Source organism: Dendrobates tinctorius, unplaced genomic scaffold (assembly GCF_039654945.1).
Source record: "Dendrobates tinctorius isolate UK_male_01 unplaced genomic scaffold, ASM3965494v1 ptg000028l, whole genome shotgun sequence".
NCBI lineage: Eukaryota > Metazoa > Chordata > Amphibia > Anura > Dendrobatidae > Dendrobates > Dendrobates tinctorius.
In genome coordinates this window covers 75,933,190-75,957,596 of record NW_027361696.1, presented here as the reverse complement: position 1 = coordinate 75,957,596, position 24,407 = coordinate 75,933,190, and the positions used below count along the sequence as shown (strand labels likewise).

The 24,407-nt window shown below is 40.3% G+C and overlaps 1 protein-coding gene across 4 annotated transcripts in view; it reads right to left on the bottom strand.

Annotated features, from left to right (window-relative positions):
* Positions 1-783: 783 nt before the first annotated feature.
* The window catches only part of LOC141085557 (transcriptional enhancer factor TEF-1-like), a 91,605-nt gene continuing 67,981 nt past the window's right edge, over positions 784-24,407 (bottom strand). For 3 of the 4 annotated variants that reach the window (XM_073571009.1, XM_073571008.1, XM_073571007.1), the window contains 9 exons: positions 24,270-24,332; positions 17,682-17,816; positions 14,725-14,783; positions 14,222-14,286; positions 12,439-12,566; positions 11,866-12,039; positions 10,177-10,317; positions 9,715-9,867; positions 784-5,977 (listed from right to left, as the gene is read on the bottom strand). In XM_073571009.1, the coding sequence (XP_073427110.1) occupies positions 5,864-5,977; positions 9,715-9,867; positions 10,177-10,317; positions 11,866-12,039; positions 12,439-12,566; positions 14,222-14,286; positions 14,725-14,783; positions 17,682-17,816; positions 24,270-24,332 (1,032 nt within the window). In that variant the 3' untranslated portion in view covers positions 784-5,863. The remainder of the gene's footprint in view (positions 5,978-9,714; positions 9,868-10,176; positions 10,318-11,865; positions 12,040-12,438; positions 12,567-14,221; positions 14,287-14,724; positions 14,784-17,681; positions 17,817-24,269; positions 24,333-24,407) is intronic. The other variant, XM_073571010.1, reaches the window with a different exon arrangement.

Here is a 24,407-nt window from a genome sequence, read left to right as displayed (position 1 = left end):
CACTTCCACCTGTGCCGTGCCCATGCAACCCAGTGCGGCACTACCCGGACCCTGCCATCTACACCAGACGAGGAGGGGCCTGAACAGGCAGAGCACCCCCAATGCTGCTTCTGGAACCCCAGGCTCTGCCGTTCCCACAGACACCGCACAGAGGCCGATTGGACCCAGGTAAGATTCTACCGCAGGTTCCCATTCAGGACAGAAAACCAACTGAGGAGGCGAGAGGGACCGCCCCCTTTTAACCTATAGGTTCCCTGTCCTGGAGGGCGGATCCCCTCTCTCAGTAGGGTGCTGTCGTGGCAAAAGGAAAAACAGATCTTTTTAGCATAGAAATTTTATTGAAAGCGGTTGTCCAGCCTTAGGCTACAAATCTACAATCACTCATTGTGACTGCAGACTTGTGAATCCTAACATTGCGCACCAGGTGCCGTCAATGGGAGCAAGCGATCATGTGACCACAAGTATATGATTTGCATACTTCAGCAAATATTCCGAATTTCCGACTAGACATGTCCATCCTCTTTCAAAACATTTGTACTGAGTGAGGTCACACAAGTCTAGTCGGCATGTGACCGCATGTAAATACTTGTAGTCGTGTCCCAAGTACTGGAGAATCCTTACCGTGCAGAGTGCGCACTGCGTGGATTCACAAGTCTGCAGTCACTATGAGTGATTGCAGACTTGTACCCCAAGGCCGGACAATCCCTTTAAACAATGGTCTATTTTCTCATACCACACTACGGTTAACATACAGATGCTGGAAAATGAGGAACATCAGCCACGTTTTGTAAAATAATTTTATATACTAAGAAAGTTTTGTTCACAATACAAACATAGGCATACGTTAGAGTCCACCATGTTCTTTTCTCCTGTGTACAATGGTTTTTTCCTTAAAAGTTAGACAAAATGAAGGATGATTTTTTTTTTTTTTTTGAAAATTCATATGTATGCCAGTGAAGAAAAAAAAATAAGAATCATGCCAAATGGGGGTCACGAAATACCTTCTTCCTGTTACCAGTCATGAATTTGTGTCAGTTAATAGGGTTACACCTATATGGAACCTTCAGTGATTTTTACAGTTCCACTATGGTGATAGCACTATGTTTAAAACTTTGTTCCCTCAAACTTCTATTATGAATGTAAAATTCATGGAATTGAAACAACCCACTGAAGGTTTCGTCAATGCGATGCCCAAAGTTTCACCAAGCCAACCGGATCAGAGACAATGCATGACACACTAAAGGAAACCAGTAACAGCGATAACCATGTATTTTGGTGAATAAGCTTACAAATATGCTTGTAAGTTTTTCCAGAACCAGTCAAAACTTAAATGGAATCTGTCAGAAGGTTTTTGCTATTTAATCTGAGAGTAGCACAATGTAGGGTCTGAAACTCTGATTCTGGTGATGTAACACTTGCTGTGGTTTCATTCAATACAATCACTGTTTTATCAGCAGGAGATTATCACTGCAGGACTAGGTGTCACGTGCAGGCCAGTCCACCTAATGTGTAACCCAGCCCCTGGTACTGATTGGCAGCTTGCTCAGATAGTACACTCCCTGACAGAAGTTATGTCGCTTAACCGTGTTACGTAAATAAAAGCTTATACCCTGACGTTAAATTCATCCATTGGTTGTATAAATTATTCTTTTGAAAGCTGAAACCCTCCGAAATGTGGTTTAGGTTAAGAAAATAAATTGGCATCAATGCAGAAATATTGATCATTTAATGGACACAGAATGGTCAGATTTTGGCAAGACAAAAGTTTTGTCGGCCACAGAAAGTAAAGCGATATTCAAACAAATAATTAACTTAAAATACAAATATATGTTGCATAACATTGGTGAATGAATTTGTGATGCTATTAGAGTCATATTTAATATTTTGTGTGACTTCCATGAGCTTGTAGGACTGCATCCATGCGGTTCAACAATGATTCATACGATTTATTAATGAAGTCATCAGGAATAGCAAAGAATGCAGTCTTACATGCCCCCAGAGTTTATCTAGATTCTTTGGTTTTGTCTTCCAAGCTTCCTCTTTCATCCTACCCCAAACATGCTCAAAGATGTTCATGTCTGGTGACTGGGCTGGCCAGTCCTTGAGCACCTTGATATTTTTTGCCTGGAGGAACTTTGTTGTAGAGATGAATGTATGAGATGGAGCACCATCCTGCGGCAGAATTTGACCCCTTTTATGATTTGGAATATAAGAGGCAGCTAATGCTTCTTGATATTGTAGGCTATTGATATTGCCTTTCACCTAGCAAATGTTTCGTACACCCCCACACTGAATGTAACCCCAGACCATGATCTTTCCACCACCAAATTTAACTGTTTTCTGGGTGTATTTTGGATCCTTACGGGCTCCAGTAGGTCTCCTGCAGTATTTGCGTCGGCTGTGGTGTAATTCTACTGAAGATTCATCAGAGAAATCCACCTTCTGCATATTTTTCAGCGTCCATCTGTTTAGCAGATTGTGGGACTTTGCAAATGCCACACGGTTTATTTGCCTTTTGTTTAGTGCTGGCTTCTGGGCACTAATTCGACCATGGAGGCCATTTCGAGACAGAATCCTACAAACTGTTCTAGTTGACACAGGGACTTGAGGTGACCAGACCTGTTGGAGCTCTGCTGCAGTGGAAGAGGGGCTTGCATTGGATTTTCTAACCAACAAACGTTCCTCCTGAGCAGTTGTCTTGCGGGGTCTGCCGGACCTGGGCTTGTCAAACACATCTCCTGTCTCTTCAAATCTTTTTTAAATTTCTTTGTACTTGACGCTGAGACACATTAAAGGTGCCAGCCACCTCTGCAGTGGATCTGGTCTTCAGCCTCTTGATAATCCAGGCTTTGGTAGCAGGATGGATTTTTGGCATGTTGTCAGAGCTCAAGTGAAGGTCTAGGGTGCTGGGTTTCTTTTTATACACACCCACTAATTAACTGATCATTTACTGAGAACAGGTGAGGATGTAAACTAGGATTGGGTGCATTATATGACCAGGCAACAAAACATTTGTCTTGCCAAAATCTGACCATTCTGTGTCCATTAAATGATCAATATTTCTGCATTGATGCCAATTTATTTTCTTAACCTAAACCACATTTCAGAGGGTTTCAGCTTTCAAAAGAATAATTTATACAACCAATGGATGAATTTAACGTCAGGTTATAAGCTTTTATTTACATAACATGGATAAGCGACATAACTTTTGTCAGGGAGTGTACACTGGAAGCTACCAATCAGGAATGTGGGTGGGGTTATGCACAGCTCAATAATCTTTCCACTGCTAAATCTAGAAAACAGAGATTGTGTCAAAACTACACTAAGCAGCCAAGTAAGTGATATATCCCTGATATCAGGTTCTTTACTCCTATGTAATTCTAATGTAATTCTACTTTCAGATTACATAGCAAAAATCTACTGAAAGATTCCCTTTAAGATACTTGAGGTAGGTTATGATTCAACATAAGAAGTTTGTTTTATTGGCGCCCGAAATATCATGTTGCTAAAAATTAGGGAGCTCCATTGAAGAATTACTATAAACCCCAACAAGAAGTCCCCCAAGGCTTTCGGAGCACTTGGATTACACAACAGAGCACAATTCAAATATCAATATATCAGTTCAAATACTTTAAATTTAGAGGCAATATACATTTCATACAAATTATATATTGTGATTACAGAATATAATAGTGGATGCCACAATGGATTTAGATGTTGAACTTCAATTTTTAAGGGCAGTAAAGGAAAAACAGATGTTTGGAGGACACATAAGTTTTGGTTTCCACCAACACGATTCCTTGTTAACCTTCTTACAAGTCACATACATTCCTTCCTGTAAACGTCCCGCTTGGTTTAAACTCAATAAATATGGGATTTTTTTTTTTAAGGAAACACCATGACCTATATCAGAAGAATCGATGGCACAGGATGTAAATAAACGCCATGCCGATACCATATACAATGGTTGCAAGTGCACATGTCAACATATGTAAGTTTGCACTCGTCAATCCAAACTTAGGTTTTGATTTTAACCAAACCTCACTGCTAAGAAGAACATAAAAATAGTGCCCACGAAATGTTAAAAAAGACGAGAAACAAGAACTGAGCAGATGATCAGTAGATACGCGTAGTAGGTATATCTTTGGTTTGATCAATTTGCTGCATGGGGTCTTCACATTGCCTTTTGGCATACTCCCAACAGCGAAATACTTGAAGACCTAAGGCTGTTCACATCTTTTTTATTCCTACTTTCTGAAAACAATTAAGTCCATGCAGTAGTGGCATACATGAGCACATTCAGTTAGGAGGATTTTGAGGTCTCTTAAGCTCCAAAAAAACCCAGTCTTTTGGACCACCAAAAATGCCCAATTTTTTCTTTTTTTCTCTATATAGGGAGGTATCAAGCACTCAGATCCTCACATCCACCATTTTATCACTAGGAAATACTAGAAATACCAATCTAGTCATCATTCCAAATCCATAAAATTCCAACAATCGCAAAATGTAAAAGTCGAGATCATCCATCAAAACACTGATCCACCCGACACTGTGGTCTTCTTCGGAAGTAGGTTGTCGGTAAAGTACATTTTGGCATTTTCATGGCACAGATAAAATCCGCTTAGGGGAAAAAAAGTTGACTTTTTAATACAAAAAAATATATACGTATCTTTTATCATTTTTGTTTTAGGCACTGAATTTGTGACACCAGTGTGAGAGTCACTATACATTTCTTTTGATACTTTACAATAGTTCAACTGGTCATTACACAACATCTTCGTTAATTTGTCTTCATAGCAGGCAAGTCTCTCCATTTTTATTTTTTGTCTTCGGGTTGACATGCCATGATGGGAATCCCACACGGTAGGTATTTTACACATACATGAAAATAAAAGCAGAACTATGATTGGTCTTTTAATTCTACTCAACGCGACATCCCCAGGGCCTGATCGGCAAAACCTAATCACATCTTGAAATATATACATGTTCTTGGCAAGTAGAACTGCTTTCCGATTTATTAAGTCACATTACATACGACCTTCTTGACTTTTGTATAACTTCACAAGTCCATGATGGAGATTTAAGGCGCACTCTCCTAGGGCTGGATGGTGCCGCCAAACCTCCGACACAGTAGAATTTGCTTTCCGGTACTCCCTGATAAGTTAAATACGTCATTTTATTCTTCGTAGCTGGCCACACAACACGTGGTTGAGACGTGAACCAGATTAAAATACTGTGCAAGCCTATTATTAAAAAAAAAATAAAAAAATTAGTGGGCTAAAAAAAAAATGGTGGCTATAGCTACAAGGTTTCGACCACGGAAAGTGCAGGAGTTACATTTCAGTGGGGTCAAAGAAGCTGGATTAAAAAATAAAAAACAAACGTGAGAGGAGGAGATTTTATACGAGTCTCCTTTCCCACTCAGTCTTCCACACCTTACTCTTAATCTGGTGCCGTACCGTGAACTGATGCACTTGGCAGCAACACAATGTAAAAAATAAAAATAACATTAAAAACAAAAAAAAAACACCTTATGACAGCTGCGGTTTTCTACATGGTTTCCCCAGTTTGGAAACTGTTTCACACACAAACATATATTTATATTTCTATATATAGATATTTATATATATTCCTTTTGGCTCAAAACATAACACAGAAGGTTTCTGTAAGGGTGAGGTCTTTGTGGTTTTGTGGCCCTTCCCCCTTATGTCCATGCATCCTCTTAAGGGTCCCATACCCATTTTCACTTTTTTTTTTAAGTCTCCTTATCCAGGAAATTTGAGGAGAATACGAGATGCTATCAAAATTGCCGATAACAGCCAAGTCCTACATGGCTGAGTCGTGGGGAAGGGTTCTTTACATCTCAGTCTTTGACCAGCCTGTAGATGTGATGCTGAGCGCCATGTTCACTGGTGGACACTTCAAAAACATAGGCTATGCAGAGAAGTAATTCTTGGGTGTCCCGATTTGTAACCACCTAAATATGACAAAAAAAGGCAATTATTTCACAAGGAGACATCTCATTACAAGGGTTATAATTATGGGTTCTAGAAATGTTTTTTTCAGAAGTAGGGATTTCCAAGACAAAGGGACCGCACTTTAACTCCTACACATTATCTACTTTAGGACAAAAAAGGAACGGCGGGCACCACCAAATAAATGGGATCCACCTGCGGCATGTTAAATAAGACCATGAGCAACCAAGAAAAGAGAAAGATACATGCCCTATGTACAGGGATCGATTTTCGTTGCTCAAGTTATCCACTCCATTCATTCATTCAGGATCTTTAATCTAAGCAGTTTCCTTGTATTTTGATAGTGAGGACCTATTTTTTAGATCATGAGTATCCCAGATCAGTGGTAGTCGGAATTCATTTTCACAGATCAGCCAATTTAAAGAGTAATTTTTTTTTATTATTGACCAGTCTTTGTAAAGAATCTTTGCAATATACTTCATCACCTTATTTTGCTTCCTTCTATCCTTAACACCATGCTGAAAGTGCTGACTTATCTGCCTAGTTCATGCTGTCTCAGTAGCTACTTTGAACTGCAGGTCAATACTCCTGTGAGCTTCTCTGCTCCCCTCCCCTATGCTCAGACAGGTGGAATGTTTCTAAATTGTGGATGAGCATGGAGGAGAGGAACAGAGAATTTTTGGGACCGCTGCAGTTCAAATAATCTGCTAGGACAGCATCAACAAGGCGGGTAAGTCAGCACTTTCAGCATGGTATTAAAGGTAAAAGGACCTAAAATAAGGTAATGAGAGCGTACATAGCTTAGAAACTGTTATTTCCCAGGACTTTAACTTACAAGACAAAAAAAGTGAAAAAAAGTTATAATTCGAAAAATACAGTAACTTAAAAAAAATACATAAACAAATGAAAAAGTCACATCATGCACACCTATTGTAACACTTCATCTGATAAATAATTAAATTGAAAACAAGTTTAGTTATTTTTGAAGGGAATCTGTAAACAGGTTTTTGTTATGCAATCTGAGAGCAGCATGATGTAGAGGCTGAGACTCTAATTCCAGTGATATGTTACTTGCTGGTCTGCATGATAGATTAACTGTTTATAAGCCCTGAATAACCCTGCCCACACCCCTGATTGACTGCTTTCTGTGTACACTGTCCATTGACAGAAAGCTGCCAATCGGTGCTGGGGGCGTGGCTGGACTAGGAAGCATAAGACACCTAGTCCTGTAGTGATAATCTCCTGCTGATAAAACACAAATTTTATTGAAACCGAAACAAGCAGCCTTGTAAGTGACACAGAGCTGAAATAAACCTGCTGACAGATTTCCATTAAAGGAACCAAATTCCCTTCATTGTTTACATGCACATCTCCCTATATTTGCCACATTATTATTATTATTATTATTATTTATTGTTATAGCGCCATTTATTCCATGGCGCTTTACATGTGAGGGGGGTATACATAAAAACAAGTACAATAATCTTAAACAATACAAGTCATAACTGGTACAGGAGGAGAGAGGACCCTGCCCGCGAGGGCTCACAATCTTCAAGGGATGGGTGATAATACAGTAGGCGAGGGTAGAGCTGGTCGTGCAGCGGTTTGGTCGATCGGTGGTTACTGCAGGTTATAGGCTTGTCGGAAGAGGTGGGTCTTCAGGCTCTTTTTGAAGGTTTCGATGGTAGGTGAGAGTCTGATATGTTGTGGTAGAGAGTTCCAGAGTAGGGGTGATGCGCGAGAGAAATCTTGTATGCGATTGTGGGAAGAGGAGATAAGAGGGGAGTAGAGAAGGAGATCTTGTGAGGATCGGAGGTTGCGTGCAGGAAAGTACCGGGAGACGAGGTCACAGATGTATGGAGGAGACAAGTTGTGGATGGCTTTGTATGTCATGGTTAGGGTTTTGTAATGGAGTCTCTGGGCAATTGGGAGCCAGTGAAGGGATTGACAGAGGGGAGAAGCTGGGGAATAGCGGGGGGACAGGTGGATTAGTCGGGCAGCAGAGTTTAGAATAGATTGGAGGGGTGCGAGAGTGTTTGAGGGGAGGCCGCAGAGCATGAGGTTGCAGTAGTCAAGGCGAGAGATGATGAGGGCATGGACTAGGGTTTTTGCAGATTCTTGGGTGAGGAATGAACGGATGCGTGAAATATTTTTGAGTTGAAGTCGGCAGGAAGTGGAAAGGGTTTGGATATGTGGTTTGAAGGAGAGATCAGCATCAAGGATTACTCCGAGGCAGCGAGCTTGTGGGACTGGGGAGAGTGGGCAGTCATTTACTGTAATTGATAGGTTCGTAGGGGGGGTCACGTGAGATGGGTGAAAGATGATGAATTCTGTTTTGTCCATGTTGAGTTTCAGATATCTAGTGGAGAAGAAGGATGAAATAGTGGACAGACATTGAGGGATTCTGGTTAGTAGGGAGGTGATATCTGGTCCAGAGATGTAGATCTGTGTGTCATCAGCATAAAGATGATACTGAAAGCCATGAGATTCTATGAGCTGTCCCAGGCCAAAGGTGTAAATAGAGAACAGCAGGGGCCCTAGGACTGAACCTTGTGGGACTCCGACAGATAGGGGGCGAGGTGAGGAGGTGGTGTGTGAGTGGGAGACGCTGAATGTCCGGTCTGTTAGGTATGATGAGATCCAGGAGAGGGCCAAGTCTGTGATGCCGAGGGATGAGAGGGTCTGTAATAATAGGGAATGGTCCACTGTGTCAAAGGCAGCCGACAGGTCCAGGAGGAGGAGGACAGAGTAGTGTCGCTTGCTCTTGGCAGTTAAGAGGTCATTGGTGACCTTAGTAAGGGCAGTTTCAGTGGAGTGGTGTGACCGGAAGCCAGATTGTAAGCGGTCGAAGAGGGAGCAAGAAGAGAGATGGGAGGACAGTTCAAGGTAGACGTGTTGTTCCAGTAGCTTGGAGGCGTATGGGAGAAGTGATATAGGGCGATAGCTAGATACAGAGGATGGGTCAAGAGAGGGCTTTTTGAGGATAGGTGTGATGGAGGCATGTTTAAAGCTTGAGGGGAAAACACCAGTTGTTAGTGATAGGTTGAAGAGATGGGTTAGGGTTGGGATGAAGACTGTGGTGAGGTTTGGGATGAAGTGGGATGGGATTGGGTCGAGTGCACAGGTGGTGAGATGTGATCTTGAGAGTAGAGTGGAGAGTCGATCTTCTGTAATGCCACATCATCCCATTTACTTGAAGGGGCTTAGCTGCAGAGAACTGTAGGACCAGGCACAGTCACTATGAAATTATGGAGCCGTGCCAGGTGAACAATGAGTTAACCATCCCCATCGATCAACCAAAGTCATACTCCCATTTAAAATTGATCACCTACTCAAAGAAAAGTCCCCCAAAAAACACTTTGCAGGCTTGGGGTGCAAGTCTGCAGACTTTTCAATCCTCACAGCGCCCAGTTTGCACGCTGTCAGAATTCTCTGCTGTCGGTGCCAGGAGCAGGTCAGAGTGTGACTGCAAGTATGCAATTTGCATACATGTGGTGGTCATGTGCTGACTAGGTGTGCTCAGCCTCGCTCAATGCAAGTGTATTGTGTGAGATCCGACACGTCTAGTCAGAATGTGGCCAGAAGAATGCAAATTGCATACTTGTGGTCACATGACCATCCACTTCGTGGTGCCGGCACTGGAGAATCTCAATAGTGCACACAGATTGACTGCAGACTTGTGCCCCAAGCCTGGACAACCCCTTTAAGAAGATGGTCCCCATCATATTCCCCAGTTTACCTGTAGTATAGTGAAGTTTTCTAGTACACTATTCATCATGTACTTTTCAGGAAGCTGCTTCAATTTGTGGATGAAGTTGATAAGATATTCACACATTGGCGAACGATGGATGCGATAAAGGAAACGCCCATTTTCAAACCGGGCATATTCTGTCTGTAGACCAAAGAGAACAAAAACACCCCAAATGATACAAGATGATAGACATTCTTAAAACATTATAAATGCAACATATCATTAATATGGCTGAAGATAGTAACTCAGTACAAGTGTAATGGGCATAGGCAACGATTTAATTGACTGTGACAGTTGTGCTCCTCATGGGGATGCTACAACATTCCTTATGTTTTAATGCACTTCTTTGGAGTATGGAGGCAAGATTCCTCCCCTACGTTACTGGCTAAAGAATGCTGCAAATATGTGTGCTCCAGACACAGACCAAGTACAAGTACCACCAATACTCACCTCTACTTTCTCCACTACTTGTTTCCCAAAGGAGCATACTTTTGAGGAGCAGGTGATGGTCATGTTCTCTGGACTTTCATACTGGCTACTGACACCATAGAAGACACCTGGCTCATCTTGAAGGCTGGTATTGAGGTCAGCCTGTCAAAAAAACAAATAGTTAACACAAGATACAATAACATTAGGGCAAATTTACTATAGCAAATGTGCCAAAATCTTGAAAAATCCAACTGGTGCAAATTTAAAGACTACCACTCATCAATCTGGTGATACTCACTAGATTGGCAGAAGTAGCAGATGTGGCCCTAATGTCCTCCGAAAGGTCCCGACTTTCTAGCCCAGTGGTTCCCAAAATTTCTTACCTTGAAAGCCATGTTGAGCTCTGAGAGATGGTCGCGAGCTGCATTCATGGCCTCTCCACCCCACCGTAGTGACATCGAGAGCTTCACCATCATCCTATCTTCAAAGGAAGAACCATGTGCCACCCATTCCTTTGTAGATAGTATAATTACATCCAGGGGTTCCCACTTTATCTCCATCAGTATTGTCACATCAAGCACACTCACGGCAGAACATGGCAGTACTGGATTAGTGGAAAGAGCAAGACTTTCGTCTTTCACCGTGACAGCAGCTTCAGATGTTTGTTGCATCCTGCTCTGCCTACTAGGATCCCACAACCTGGATGTTTGGGATCAACTTTGCCAGAAAGTCATACGATTTCAGGGACAAAACGGCTACTTCTGCAAGGCTTTAATACTGCTGTCAGTGTTCTTTGTGGCCGCTCCATGCACTGCCCTATGACTGAAAGCCGGTGGCTCCAAGGAGGAAATAAGTTCATTTCTCCCAGTACCCACACTGGTAATAATGCTACTAATCCACAGATTAACCCCCATATCTGCAGAAATAGTGTTTTCCAAGGTGACAGGTTCCTTGTAAGCAGGAAGCAGTGTGTCAAGAGTAGGTGAAGAGGGTTGCATTGACAATCCAACACAATGGGCAGCACTTTGAACACATTTTATAAGTGGTCATAAACTTGTAAATAACTCATGAAAGAATAAAATTATGCTAAAACCGAGCACAACATTGTTTTTCTTGTGAAATTCTCAATAATGTTGATGTGTCACATGACCATCTTCCCATTAGAAAAAATAAAGTTGGATACAAAATGGCCGACTTCAAAATGGCCACCATGATCACCACCTATCTTGAAAATTTTCCCCCCTCCCATATACTAATGTGCCACAAACAGGAAATTGATATCACCAACCATTCCCATTTTATTTAGGTGTATCCATATAAATGGCCCACCCTGTATACACTTTTGCACCAAAAAATATACTTTTCAAAAGAGTGTACAAATAAAGGCCAGGATAAATAAAGTCCTAACATGTGCTAAATGTATTAATGGTGTGCAACACAACTAAGGCACAAAACAACTATTGCCTAACATGTCAAACAAGATGTCCAAAAATATATAAATTTCATGAGACTACCGGTTTTTATCCGTCTTTGTTGACCTACACAACTTCTATTTTTAATCAATCAACATAAAATGAACAATAACGAAGACCATCACAACTTGATTTTTTGAACTGAAACAAAAGCATTTGTTACATAGAATATAATTTTTACCAAATTCAAAGTGAATAACATCTCAAGGGCTATGGATTCATCATTAGCAAATCTTACCCAGAACTTCACCAAAAAGAATGCATTTGGTGGACCCTTCTCATAAAGTTCTTTAAGTCCTCCCTTCTTCTCTGGAAACTTGTCATAGATTTGACGTACATCCACCGACTCCAATAAAGCATCACTATAGGATGGGTTCGACTGGCTGATATGTACGTACAGATGTTTGTTATACTGTTGGGAGATTTCAAGTATACAGAGTGCAGTTAGAAGACGTTACATCATTATCAGATAAACACAAAATCAACAACTTTTCATAAGCCGTGTATGCCGTGTTTTGGCACATACTATGCCGCTAAAAAGTGATGACCAGCATCAATTCTACTGTAAAATTTGCAAATACTGACATTTGGAGTGCGTTGGGAAAAGTTGCCATAGTCTCCAAATGAACCCATTGATGGAACAGGAGAAAATAACGCAAATTTAGATTTCAGAGTGGAAAAAAAATTGAGAAATTTAAAGAGGTGTCTTCTTTCACGTAGGTTTGTGTCTTCACGATGCCAAAGCTTAGTAAATGAAAACCTACTATTTTTTTAGGCTATACCCACAATCATTTCTCTGTCTTATACTTACTGCATCAGGCTCCCCTTGTTGTTCCATAAAAGCCATAAATTCTACAAGGCGCAGTTTCGGTGTTCCGATAGAACGGCCCTGCCATGCGGGCCCTGTTGGGGAAAGGCTGGAGGGACTTACATTGTAACCTATAGATGAGCGAAAAGGAGATAAAACAAATACTTGGAACCCAAACTATACACCTAAAAATGTACTTGAATCTACGTTATAACAGGTTGGGCTTATATCAATGTAATTGCAAACCAACAATGCTCTTAAAATGATATCAAAACTTGGCCTACCAGGTAGAATAGTCTGTTGATGGATGTGCAAAATCAGTATTATTAAAGAAATCTGCCAGTAAGATAACTCCCCAAAACCATACGTATAGACATACAGGTCTTTAAAATGTAAATCAATCAACACCTTTATATCTCTTATCTGTTGCTGCATTCCCAAGTAATTTGCATTTTCATTGGCCTCTGCCTTCCAAGGTTGTTTCCCCGACCTTACCCTCTACCTCCCAAGGTTGTTTCCCCGACCTTACCCTCTACCTCCCAAGGTTGTTTCCCCCACTAGCACCAGCCTCTTTAGCATGATTGATAACTCACTGTCCGATTTCCTTTTCAGGCGCTTGACGTCACACAGACAGTGAGGCTAGTGAGCTATCAATCAAGCTCAAGAGGCTAGGCGGGAAATAACCTCAGGAGGTAGAAGCCATTAAGTGGTCTGTCACACCAAGAGTACTTAGTGTCTCATTTCCTTTAAAAGAAAACACTCAGTACTCAGAAATACAGCAAAATATAGAAGTAAATGGGTTGATGGATTTAAAATACGTGCATTCCTATATATGTGGTTTAGGGGAAAGTTGATGTTAATGACAGATTCCCTTTAAATTTTCACTGTAAAAAAAAAGTCTGAATGTAGAGCTCATCTGATAGGTGGGTTAAAAAGTCAGCGGTGATGAAAAACTGTACAGCTTAACCTTTTAATCAATTGATTTTTTTACATAAAATAGGGAGAAAAACTGCTCCTGTTTCTACTTACTTGTCTCATCTCACACACAGATGTCACTTGGCCAATTAATGGTTGAGGAGTTTCCCAGTTGTGGTCAGTGGTTGGGCAAAGCGGGCATTTCTAATGTTTAGAGATGGGACAATGAAGTAGAGACCAGCAAGGGAAACAATCAGCAATGTAGCAAGAGGCACAGACGATCATTGAGATTAAAACTTTTACTTTTTTAACCTATTCTGAGCCATTTGCAAAACTGTTTTGATCACCTGGCCAACTACTTTATAAAATCCCTTCTCTCGGCAAAGTTTGTATCCTCTTAATATATTGTAGTCATCATATTATATAGCGCTGTGTACTTACAATTCCTCATTATGCCTTTCTACCCAATTAATTCTTCTGTTTTCCATTAAACCTATGACATCACGACTAGTTGAATCTTTCTAAGCTCTGTGTAGAAACCCGAAGACTCTTTTCCAAGCATGAGTCATCATTAGAACTACAATTCTAGATCACTGCAAAGTCCTTGGCAGCCCAGCTCCACTCTCTATTCAACTCCTGACCAAGCTGCTCTTATCGTTTCATATGGCATATGACTTGAGATTATGATGATGGCCAAACATCGATCAACCAAAAAATTATCATGCACCACTCTGGGTGTAAGATGCACAAAAGGGAAAAAAAAGATAATAAAAACAGCAAAAAATACTAAATTATATATTATAAAACCATAACATTAAACAAAGTAATACACATAAATTATAAAAAAAAAACTTATGAAACTGAATGGTACCTGGTACAGGAGGAGGGGGGGCAGCAGGCTGCAGGGGATATGGAGGCTGGGAAAACGGCTTAACGCTAAAGAAAATAATACAAATGATAAAATAAACACAAGTGTATGAAGAAGGTGGAAACCAATTCACCTTTGACTCCTTTCTCCATGAAGCAGTTCATGTGAAAGAAAGAAAAAGAGTGTGAACATGAGATTACAGACAGATATAGACTTGTTACACGAGCGCTTATGGCCTGCATGTAAGAAGTGACATATGGTGATTGGGTATTAAAAAAAATGCTATAAAAATTACTAGATATGGTCATAAAAAGGCTCCAAGGACACATTACTTCTCCAACGCAGAAACAGGAGAGTGGTGGAGAGGATTGCAAATAAAAGTCTACAGATTGGTTGGCAACTTGACTTGTCCATCGTATGCGTCAACAATGAGCTTGATTGAAACAAGGTAAAAAAAAAAAAACAAACAAAAGATTCAGAAACATTCAGAAAGGAGGATCACTTACTCCTGTGTTGGCCTCGGTTGGCCACCTCCTCCAGGCCAGAACTGGAAAAAGTCTGGAGACTGGAAAATATAAATATTGCAAAGAGAATTATAATGTTTTGCCTATTCAGATCTGATACAAATACATTCACAGTTTCAGATTTTCGCCATCTGAATTGAGTTTGCATGGTCCTCTTTCACCATATATGATGCAATGTGAGAACATCATCACAGGCGATCCTCTCCTGACTGCACTAGGCATTAGATTCGTCCTTTCACGTCACCAAGTATTAAGTTCCTGCTTGCACGTTCCCACTCTTGCACTTCCCCAAGAATTAAGTTCAAACTTGTACGTCCCCACTCATCCTTGCATGTCCCCACTCATCTTTTGCAGTTCCCAACTCATCCTTACTCTTCACCACGCATCCTTGCACATTTCCACTCATCCTGTCACATCGACAGTCATCCATCCATGTCCCCATTTGGCCTTATACTTCCCCAAGGATTAAGTTGATCCCTGCACTTCCAAGGTTTAAGTTCGACCGTACACTTCCCCACTCATCCTTACACTTCCCACTCATCCATGCATGTCCACACTCATCCTTGAACGTTCCCACTCACATCCCCACTCATCCTTCCATGTCCCTATTCGGCCTTATACTTCCTCATCTTTGCACTTCCCCATTTATTCTTGAAATGATTAAGTTTATTTTTGCACTACTCCAAGGTTTAATTTCATCCTTGCACTTCTTCACTCATCTTTGACCTTCCATCAATTATAATTAGCTTCAGACTAAGCTTTTCTAGAGGAAATAATTCCTTGGGAATCTCTGTGGTTATAATTCTACACATAGAACATATCATAAATGAAGTAAAATAGTCACAATTAACTTAAGTCCAAAAGAAGTAGACCATAGAGGCTATTGGTGGGCTCCAAAATCAGCTCCACATGGAATTATCTAATTGTGTCAGTCTGGGTCTACCGGGAGAATTCCATGGTAACCAGATGGACTGGTCCTCATACAGAAACAGAGGTCTAAAGTAGCTCTGTCTTCCTATCTGTCATACGTTTTGAGTGAATATGAATAGGTTAAAGACTTATTAGATGATTGAGGGTAAGTTGGTGGAAATGGATACAGGGAAAGAGTGAATGAGTGTATGCATTAGGAAATGGGTTAGTCCCAATCCCTAGTTCCTCCTCACTGAGGGATTGAAGAGGGCGACATAGTTTCATAGTTAGATACAGTAGGACTAACAGAGAAGGCCCGCCACTATACTTGGGTATCTTGTTAATCCCATAGACACCAAATAATGTGGCAATGGTCATGCACCCAAATGCTGCTCCAGTCCATTCAAACCTCAGTGAAGGAAAAAAGAGGCATCGGGACGCCCTTCCCAGTGATCGTAGGGTTCCCAGCTGTGGGGCCCCCCAAGGGATCAGACATTTAACACAACCTGTGGTTAGATGATAAATATATTAAGCAAATAAATAGTAAATATACTCAAGAAAACAAATTTGTAGTTTATTTTGTTTAACTCCATTAACCCATATAGCGGACATTGGCTGACTATAGGAAGAGCTAAATTTCATGCAGGGGCGGACTTATCATTGGTGCAACCTGTGTAGTCACACAGGGGCTAGAGTGGTATGTGGTCCATCTTCACATCCAAAGAAGGTGGAATGGTGCATTATGGCGAGCTATTGGACTGCAAAGGGCCCATACATTTTTCTTACACAAGGGGCCTCTTCTTTCTGGGTCCAGTGATTTCATGCTTAGAAATTTTTGACTTTTAGCTAATGACCTCTACCTTAAATCTTGACTAAAAAGTCTGTATCATAGCCTTAGGGGGTAAATGAAAATCTAGTCAAAGCTGGGTTTTACACCGAAGTGAACAGTTACCAAAAGAAAATTTCCAAGACAGTGGCTTGATGACTTCTCAATGCACAAGGTTGAGGAATTACTCATAGCTTTGATTTCCTAAATTAGTAAAAATCCCCATCTCCTCAGCCACAGCCCTGAGATCAGGGACCAGAATTTGGCAGAGTATATTAGAAAACAGAAGTGGGACACAAAATTGAAAATTCCCTTTACAGAGGAACCTTTTGCCAAAATAACGGAATTTTTTAACCTGGTGTCAATTATGCTTTTCCCCTGAATCAGGGTTTTTTCTTTCTTAACTCTCTGAGGTTTTGATATAACGCCCTCTTCCCTGTGTATATATGTTTTTATCAAACTGGGCATGGTCCCCAAAAAGACCCCCACAAAACAGTTTTGAAGACCATGTCCCCATGACTAATGAAACAAGTTTTTACATATAGAGAGGGTGGGGTCATATCTCAGGAACGGAGAGGCACAGGAATAAAAGAAAACCAATGACAGGATCAGGAGAACCGTGCGTTTACACCATAATAATATATATACATATATATATTAAATTAAATTAAAATTCCTTCTCACCCCCCAATGGGAGTGGTCATTATATATATATAATGATTGTTTTTTACGGCTAGTGACAGGTTCTCTTTAAAGGGTTAATCTGCAGGTTAATAGCATTATGGAGTTGCACGGGCGCATTACTAAAAGTGCGGCACCCAGGAGAAAATAAACTTTATTCTTTCCAGAAGTTGCCGGCTTTCAGTTATGCAGGTGTGCCGCCGAGGCATCAGTCGGCACTCATAGCACTGACCGACAGCATCTCTGTACAGTTGCACTGCACAGCCGGCTGTCAGTTAAAGTACTGGGATGTCCTTAAAGACGCCACTCTCAGTGCTGAGATCAGTGACTGAAGCCTTGCCAGTGCACCTGCATGACTGAAAGCCAGCGGCTCCTGGGAGGAAAAAAATAATTTACTCCCAGGTGCTGCACTTTCAGCAGCACGGGAGCAATGCACCTTTATAACACTATTAACCTGCAGATTAACCCAGGTTAATAGCGTTTCCCAGAAGCAAAACCTCAATAACTAGAATATAACACTTACCCCTGCATTGGGGGGGAATGAGGTCTGTGATATACTGGGAACCCCCAGTTTATTCTGAATGGCTGTCGCAGATATAAGTTGTGCTGAAGACATCGCTGCCATACTCTGCAGAGCTTTATCTTTTGCTACCTGATCCTGCAACGTGAGCACAAAGACAATATAAACTACACGACAACAAACTCTACATATCCAGTAGAGATCATTAAAAAAAATATTTTACATACATTTTTTTTTAAGAAAAGCAATGTATTTTCCAAACAAAGACACAAATTAAATTTATAGTCTTTGAAGAAGCTACAGCCTAGATTTATCCTCCACGCTTTACACTGCAGCTCATCTCGATCAGAAGTACTGCTTTGTAGTAACACATAAAAAATGGATTACAATAGAAATTAAATTAATTTAAAAAATCTTTCAAAAAATGCTGTATTATATTGCTATATTGTATAGCATCTACATTGTTGGGATTGGTAATATCTAAATTATGGTAACCAAATTCCTTTTTTTAAGGATGTGGTTTATTCGAAAATGCTCTCACTTCTTGTTCCAGAATACTCATTCAACCACAAGACTCCAGTCTAGAAATTATTATTTTTTCCATATTCTATTCAGAAATTCTCATTTGAAAGAAAAAGGAAAAAAAAATACTATAACAATAAGCTGATCACAGAGCGATCCACTGATATCACCAGTGATTGGTAAGGGATCTTGGCAGAAAGTGTTCATTTTCCCCACAGTGCCCCCACAGGAGAAGACAAGCATTGCATGTTGACTTTTAAAATGATTACATGATGGTGCTTGCCAGTCCCGAATGCCAGAGAGGTTCTTTATATGATAGGTCCTAATCTAGGGAGTGCCCCCTCTATTAACTTACAATCCTTAATAGGATATTAGGAATTTATGGCACAAAATATTTACAAATACTTATTATTATCAGTAGAGAATTCATATCATTAAGCAATTAATACATTTTTTGGAAAACTTTTCCCTTCTATGGTGACCTTTAGCAAATTTTTTGCAGTTTTTTTTTACCCTTGATCGGGTGATTTAGTGAAAAAAAAATGTGTATTTTATTAAATATGTGCTTCTGATTTCTTACAACTTATTTCTTTCTACTAGTTTTCTTATATTAATGACTTAGTTTAACGTCAATCAGTAAGATATTTCCTTCAGGCAGAGGCTCGGAGGACTAATACTTTTCAAGTTGACAAGGAGGAAGAACAGATAAAAAATAAAAACACCACCTCATAAAACAATATATTTTGCTGCCTGTGAGATCAGCCGAGGGTAAAATGATCAAAGTTGTAGAAATTTACTACTGTTTCTTGCACATTGATGCAAAAAATACATTCATTTTGCATCTGCAATGGAAAGACATGGAAAGCATGGAACACACAAGCGCAATAGATAAACCAGAAGGCAACAATATGTAAAACATGCAACCTTCTATAACATCCCCAAAATCATACAAACTTAGAAAGCATAAAAGGGTCAATTATATGAGATCAAATCCAATAATTACAAAAGGGCAGGCTTCCAAGACATGCCATGGTGGCATACAATAAATGTAACGTTCAGCTAGTGATAGTTGATGTAAAAGAACTAGTGTGCTGGTGGCACCATCTTCCAGACTCTATAATGGCTCTTGGCTGGTTCCCCCATATAGAGGAAGACTTGGCTATTGTGTCTTCTATGGTAGAGCCATTATCAGACTCCTTTGACATGGGCTTATCTCAGCACTGACCCCGATACATATTAGACTGTGGCCGTTTCTACAGGTATTGGCGGATCTGGTTGGCTTTAGTCTAATGTGTATGTTAAGCATCATGCAACAATATCAAGTTTTTCACGTTCAGTTCATGTCTTCTGACATCAAGAACTTGACAGACAATTTGTGCCAAAGTCCATTTTCTATGACGGAAACGTTTCACCAGGGAATGGCCCTGACATATATCTAGTGAGGACACAAGTAGATGTCTTCTTATCTACAGATGGTCCACTGTAATTCTTGATACCTCAACATATCAATTGGCAAAATGAATCAAGTTCTGTATCATGTAAGCTGAAAGAATCAATCACTCATATTATTCTTAATAGTTCAAATCTGATACATTGTATATTTATTTTTTCATTCTAATTTCTTTAAATTATTACGTTGATGGCCACCTTGCCTTAGCTTCTGTTAAGAGCATTTACAGCATCCACATAGATCATAGACAACAATAGTCTGGAAATGTTCATTGACATATATGAGATAGTGTGATTGGCATGCTCTGTCATCTCTGCGTGTGATTGGCATGCTCTGTCATCTGTGCAGAGGTCACTGTGCAGGGAAGAGGAGGAGACAAGATGTGACATCACCTATGGTGAATGATGGATCCTGTGTTATCTAATATATAGGAGTTACATTTCATTGTAATCTTGTCTGTGATGATAGCTGACCCTGCTTCTCCATTCACAAAGACATTTGCACACGCTCATTAACTGCTACAACACAGACGCTAGGGTCAGAGTCTATTCATTGCTGCTAAAGTTCATGTGTGTTTCCTGAAAAAGGAAGTTAGCATCTAAAATTCCCCTATTGTTTTAGTGTAAAAATTGCTATATTTCTAACTTTTATCATAATACACATTGTGATGTGAAAACAAAATTAAAAAATATATACATTTATCACAAAAGTCCGATTTGGACAATCTGGAATGGGGCTTGAGACCCTATTCTAATAAATGTTGGGGTGACAACAGTGGGAACCCCAGCCATCCTACATTTATGTATGAATAGGTGGTAAATGTTGTGTGTGGTTCAAACTCTCAAAAGAGTTCATTACTCAACTTACAAGTCTACCCATTCAAGAACACAAGCCACAGTGTAAAGAAGTGATAAGCGGAAGATCATTTGTTCTTCATCTAAACACTGAGTGTTTGGCATGGTAGAAAAAATCCAAATGGATACTTAGTATTCGATAAAAAAAGCAAAAACTGGGGATTTACTTAAAAGTATAAACAAAAAGTCAAGTTTTGCACTTTTTCCCCATAAGAACAATACACATGAAGTATACAACTTTTTTTTTTCACATTGACCAAATAAATGGGAATATTAAGAGATTATTATATTATAAAACACCAACTTACCATGTTCATAGCCTGGACACAAAGAGATTGTCATCCAGACCGGAGAACAGGAAAGTTGCAATCCACAAGGAGGAATGAGGGGACATTGGTTGGGATGGCATTGGTTGGAATGAAGAAGGGCAGGGGGACAAAGGGAAAGGGATATATAAAGGAAAAAGGAAAACAATAGGAAGAGGGAGGAAAGGTGAATCAAACAATAATACATGTAATTCAATGAACAACTGGATGGTTACAATTGTTGAGAATGCATGATCATGGAGGGAGACAACAGGCAGCTATGTGGTGGTTAGAGATGGTAGAAAATAGGTTTATTGACGTCACTGGTGGAAATGGGGATGCAGATGGAGTAAATGTTATGGATGTTATGGATGGATCACAATGGTGGACACAAGCAGGCAAAGTCAGCATTAATGCATAAGGGTGATGCAAACTGGCGGTTAACTAACAAAGGAGTGATGCTCGCCGATGCCACATGATCAAGTAAGGATAATGCCAAGCAAAGCAAGATCGGGGTCTCGGATCAGAGCCTATAATGTAGCACAGACATTTTATAGCAGGACAAAATAAAGGGAATATCGATGCTGAGAAAAGACCCTGCTACAGCGCATTTCCTGAAGTTCTCCTGCAGAGAAGATAAATTCCTGCTCTCACGATAATCTCAGTGCTAAATGTTCTCAATAACTTTTTCGCCCCAAACCCACCGAATCATATCAACATTAACCAAGCATGTTTTGTCATTCTTTCGAAACTAGCCAATGGTGTGCTCTATGTCTTCATAGTCAAACCCAAGGTTTTACAACATGGTCATGTCTCGGGATACTGGCCGTACTGTGGAGAGAGCTTCACACTCAAAGTTGAAGTACTGATGAAGAGGAACTGTTAACCACTCTTCGGCCTCCTGGCACATAGCATGGTAATGAAGTTTGGATTCACATCTGCGTTAGTGCTTCAAATATTTCTGTTCCACGAATAAAACAAAAATAATAAGGGAAGCGCCGGAACCATGAAGGACACCAACAGTGGCCAACAGATTCATTGACTTATAATGGATTCTGTCAATGATCATAGAATCCATCATTTTATTAGAAAAAAATAGGGTTCAGTTACTTTTCAGCTTTTTAGATGGAATTTGTGACTTAGGCTTTTGATGAAGCCTCCAAGCAGACATGAGTCTATCCTAACTTAGATCAACCCAATGAGGTTACTGAATATCTTCAAACTTCCCAAATAGGAGATTTTTACTATCGTTTTATTAGAAAAAAATAGAGCAGTCTGCATTTTTTCTACATTTTTGATGGAATCTGTCATTGATTCACCTAACAGAGTCTCCTAGCAGATGTAGGTCTAGTCCGAATAAGATCAAGCCAATACTGATATGTATACCGAATATCTTCACACTTCCCAAGAATGAGCCTCATTTACTAACTATAAGCAATGATTAAACAAATAAGATACTCCTAACTATTTTCATAAAGAACTTTTTTTTAAAACCTCATAACTTTTAAATTGAGATATTTTTTATCTTTTTAACAGTAAGGCACCCCACCATACACATTAGATAGCTGCCGGCCATACAATGCTTTGTCCGATCGTTAGGCCAACAGCCATCTCAACTGTCTCTCCCATACACAGCAGCGCTCATTTGGTCAATTGTTCTTGTGTTTTCTATGAGAAAGCTGTCTCCAAACATCCCTTGCCTATGGCTTAACCCTGGAGAACAAAACGATTGGTAGTCTGAAATCAGACATGCGCCATCGTCATTTTCCTCCACAGTTGGCCAGTGATCCCATCATACGGTGCACCCGACATTAGTCTAACAGGTATGGGGGCTTAAGGAGAACTTTTCTACTCTTGAGATACAATTAAAGGCTTGAAATCAGAATGTTCAAAAGGGTGCATCAGTTTTGTCTTTCTAAAGTAGGAAAAATTAAGTACGATATTAAGACATCAATGCAGGTTATTACCATAAAACCATGGGCCTAACGATTGTCATCACAGAGAGTGCAGCACACTTATCCCAGCAGCTATTTCAGCTGGATGTGCATCCCAGGATGCATAATCAGCTGAAATGTATTGCAGTGCAGTGACCCACCGGGTCTCTGCACTGTAATACACGCTGCCAGCCAGTCAGAGGCCGGCAGCTGATGTCAGGGTGCAAGTCACTGGCAGCGATGTCATGCGTTGCTTGTTACTTGCACCCTGAAGTCACCTACTTCTGTGCTGGCCATGTAAGAGGACGCCACACATTGTGGGAGTGGGGAACAGTGAGTAGAATTGTTTATTTTTTATAGTTGATGGAGAAGAGCCGCAGGAGGGACATTATTACTGGAAGAATCCTAGAATGGGAAACATTATACCAGGATGGAGGATATATGTTACCGGAAGGGGATCAGGATGGTAGATATTATTACAGGACGGGACCAAGATGGAGAACATTATTAAAGGAAGGGTCTAGAATGGGGGACATTAGGGAAAGGGGCACAGTATGGAGGCATTATTACAATAAGGGGCCAGGATGAAGAACGTTATTAAAGGAAGAGTCCAGAACGGGGGACATTAGGGAAAGAGGCACAGGATTGGGGACATTATTACAGGAAGGGACTAGGGTCTAGAACAGTATTACAGGATGGGGGACATTGTTACATGAGAGGACAAACACGTATGTCTTCGCAGGATCTGGAACGCAATAAGAACCCTTACATCTGACAAACATGCTGATGTGGGCTCAGGTCCAACTTTTTCACCGGGGCCCATTGGAATCTAGTTATGAAACTGTTTAAAACCATCGGTTTCCACATGTGATACTACACATCCAAGATTACATAAAATCAACATGTAGTGTTTGAAAATTTCTTCCTCTGAAGGATTACACGCCCATCACCTTAAGCATCACTGATAATGAGCCTTGACCTAAAGCCTTCTTAGATAAGTCCATGAGCTTTCACAGCCAAGAATATTATAGGTAACTATTCTATGTGAAAATTACTAGATTGGCAGAAGCTCAATTTAAATCCCAACAGACTGGGAATGATCACAAAAATGTTAGGCAAAAAGTCATTGACTGTTTTACATTAATATTTGGAACTATCTAAATGATGATGAGGTTGGTCGTGGTCTTCCAAAAGAAAATTCAATTCAACCAACAGATCTTTGTATAATCATTGGTTGAACCAGCTTAATCTAACTATCTGTAAGTATCTGATTATTAATTATGTTCATACTTCTTGATGGAATGACTGTAAAATCCAATGTATATGCAACTCCTGTAAAGGGCCTCCTTGATCCATTCCTGCCAAATGGCAATAGCAAACATGCACGTGACCTGTCGAGAGCGTAAGCCGACTTACATATGTCTATATAAAGCGGACAAGTCAGGGAGCCAGCCTTGGTGTCATGAAGCAGGCGGAAGAAGAGATGAAAAAGCCAGCAGATATGAGGAGCAGGTGCCTTTACTTACCTTGAGCTTGGACTGGATCTCTCGCGACTTTCTCCGTGCTAGGACCTGTATATGACTTGACACCTAAAAAAAAATATATGATGTTGATATTGACTATAAAACAATAAGAAAGGTGAATAAAACGTATGTGCAAACAAT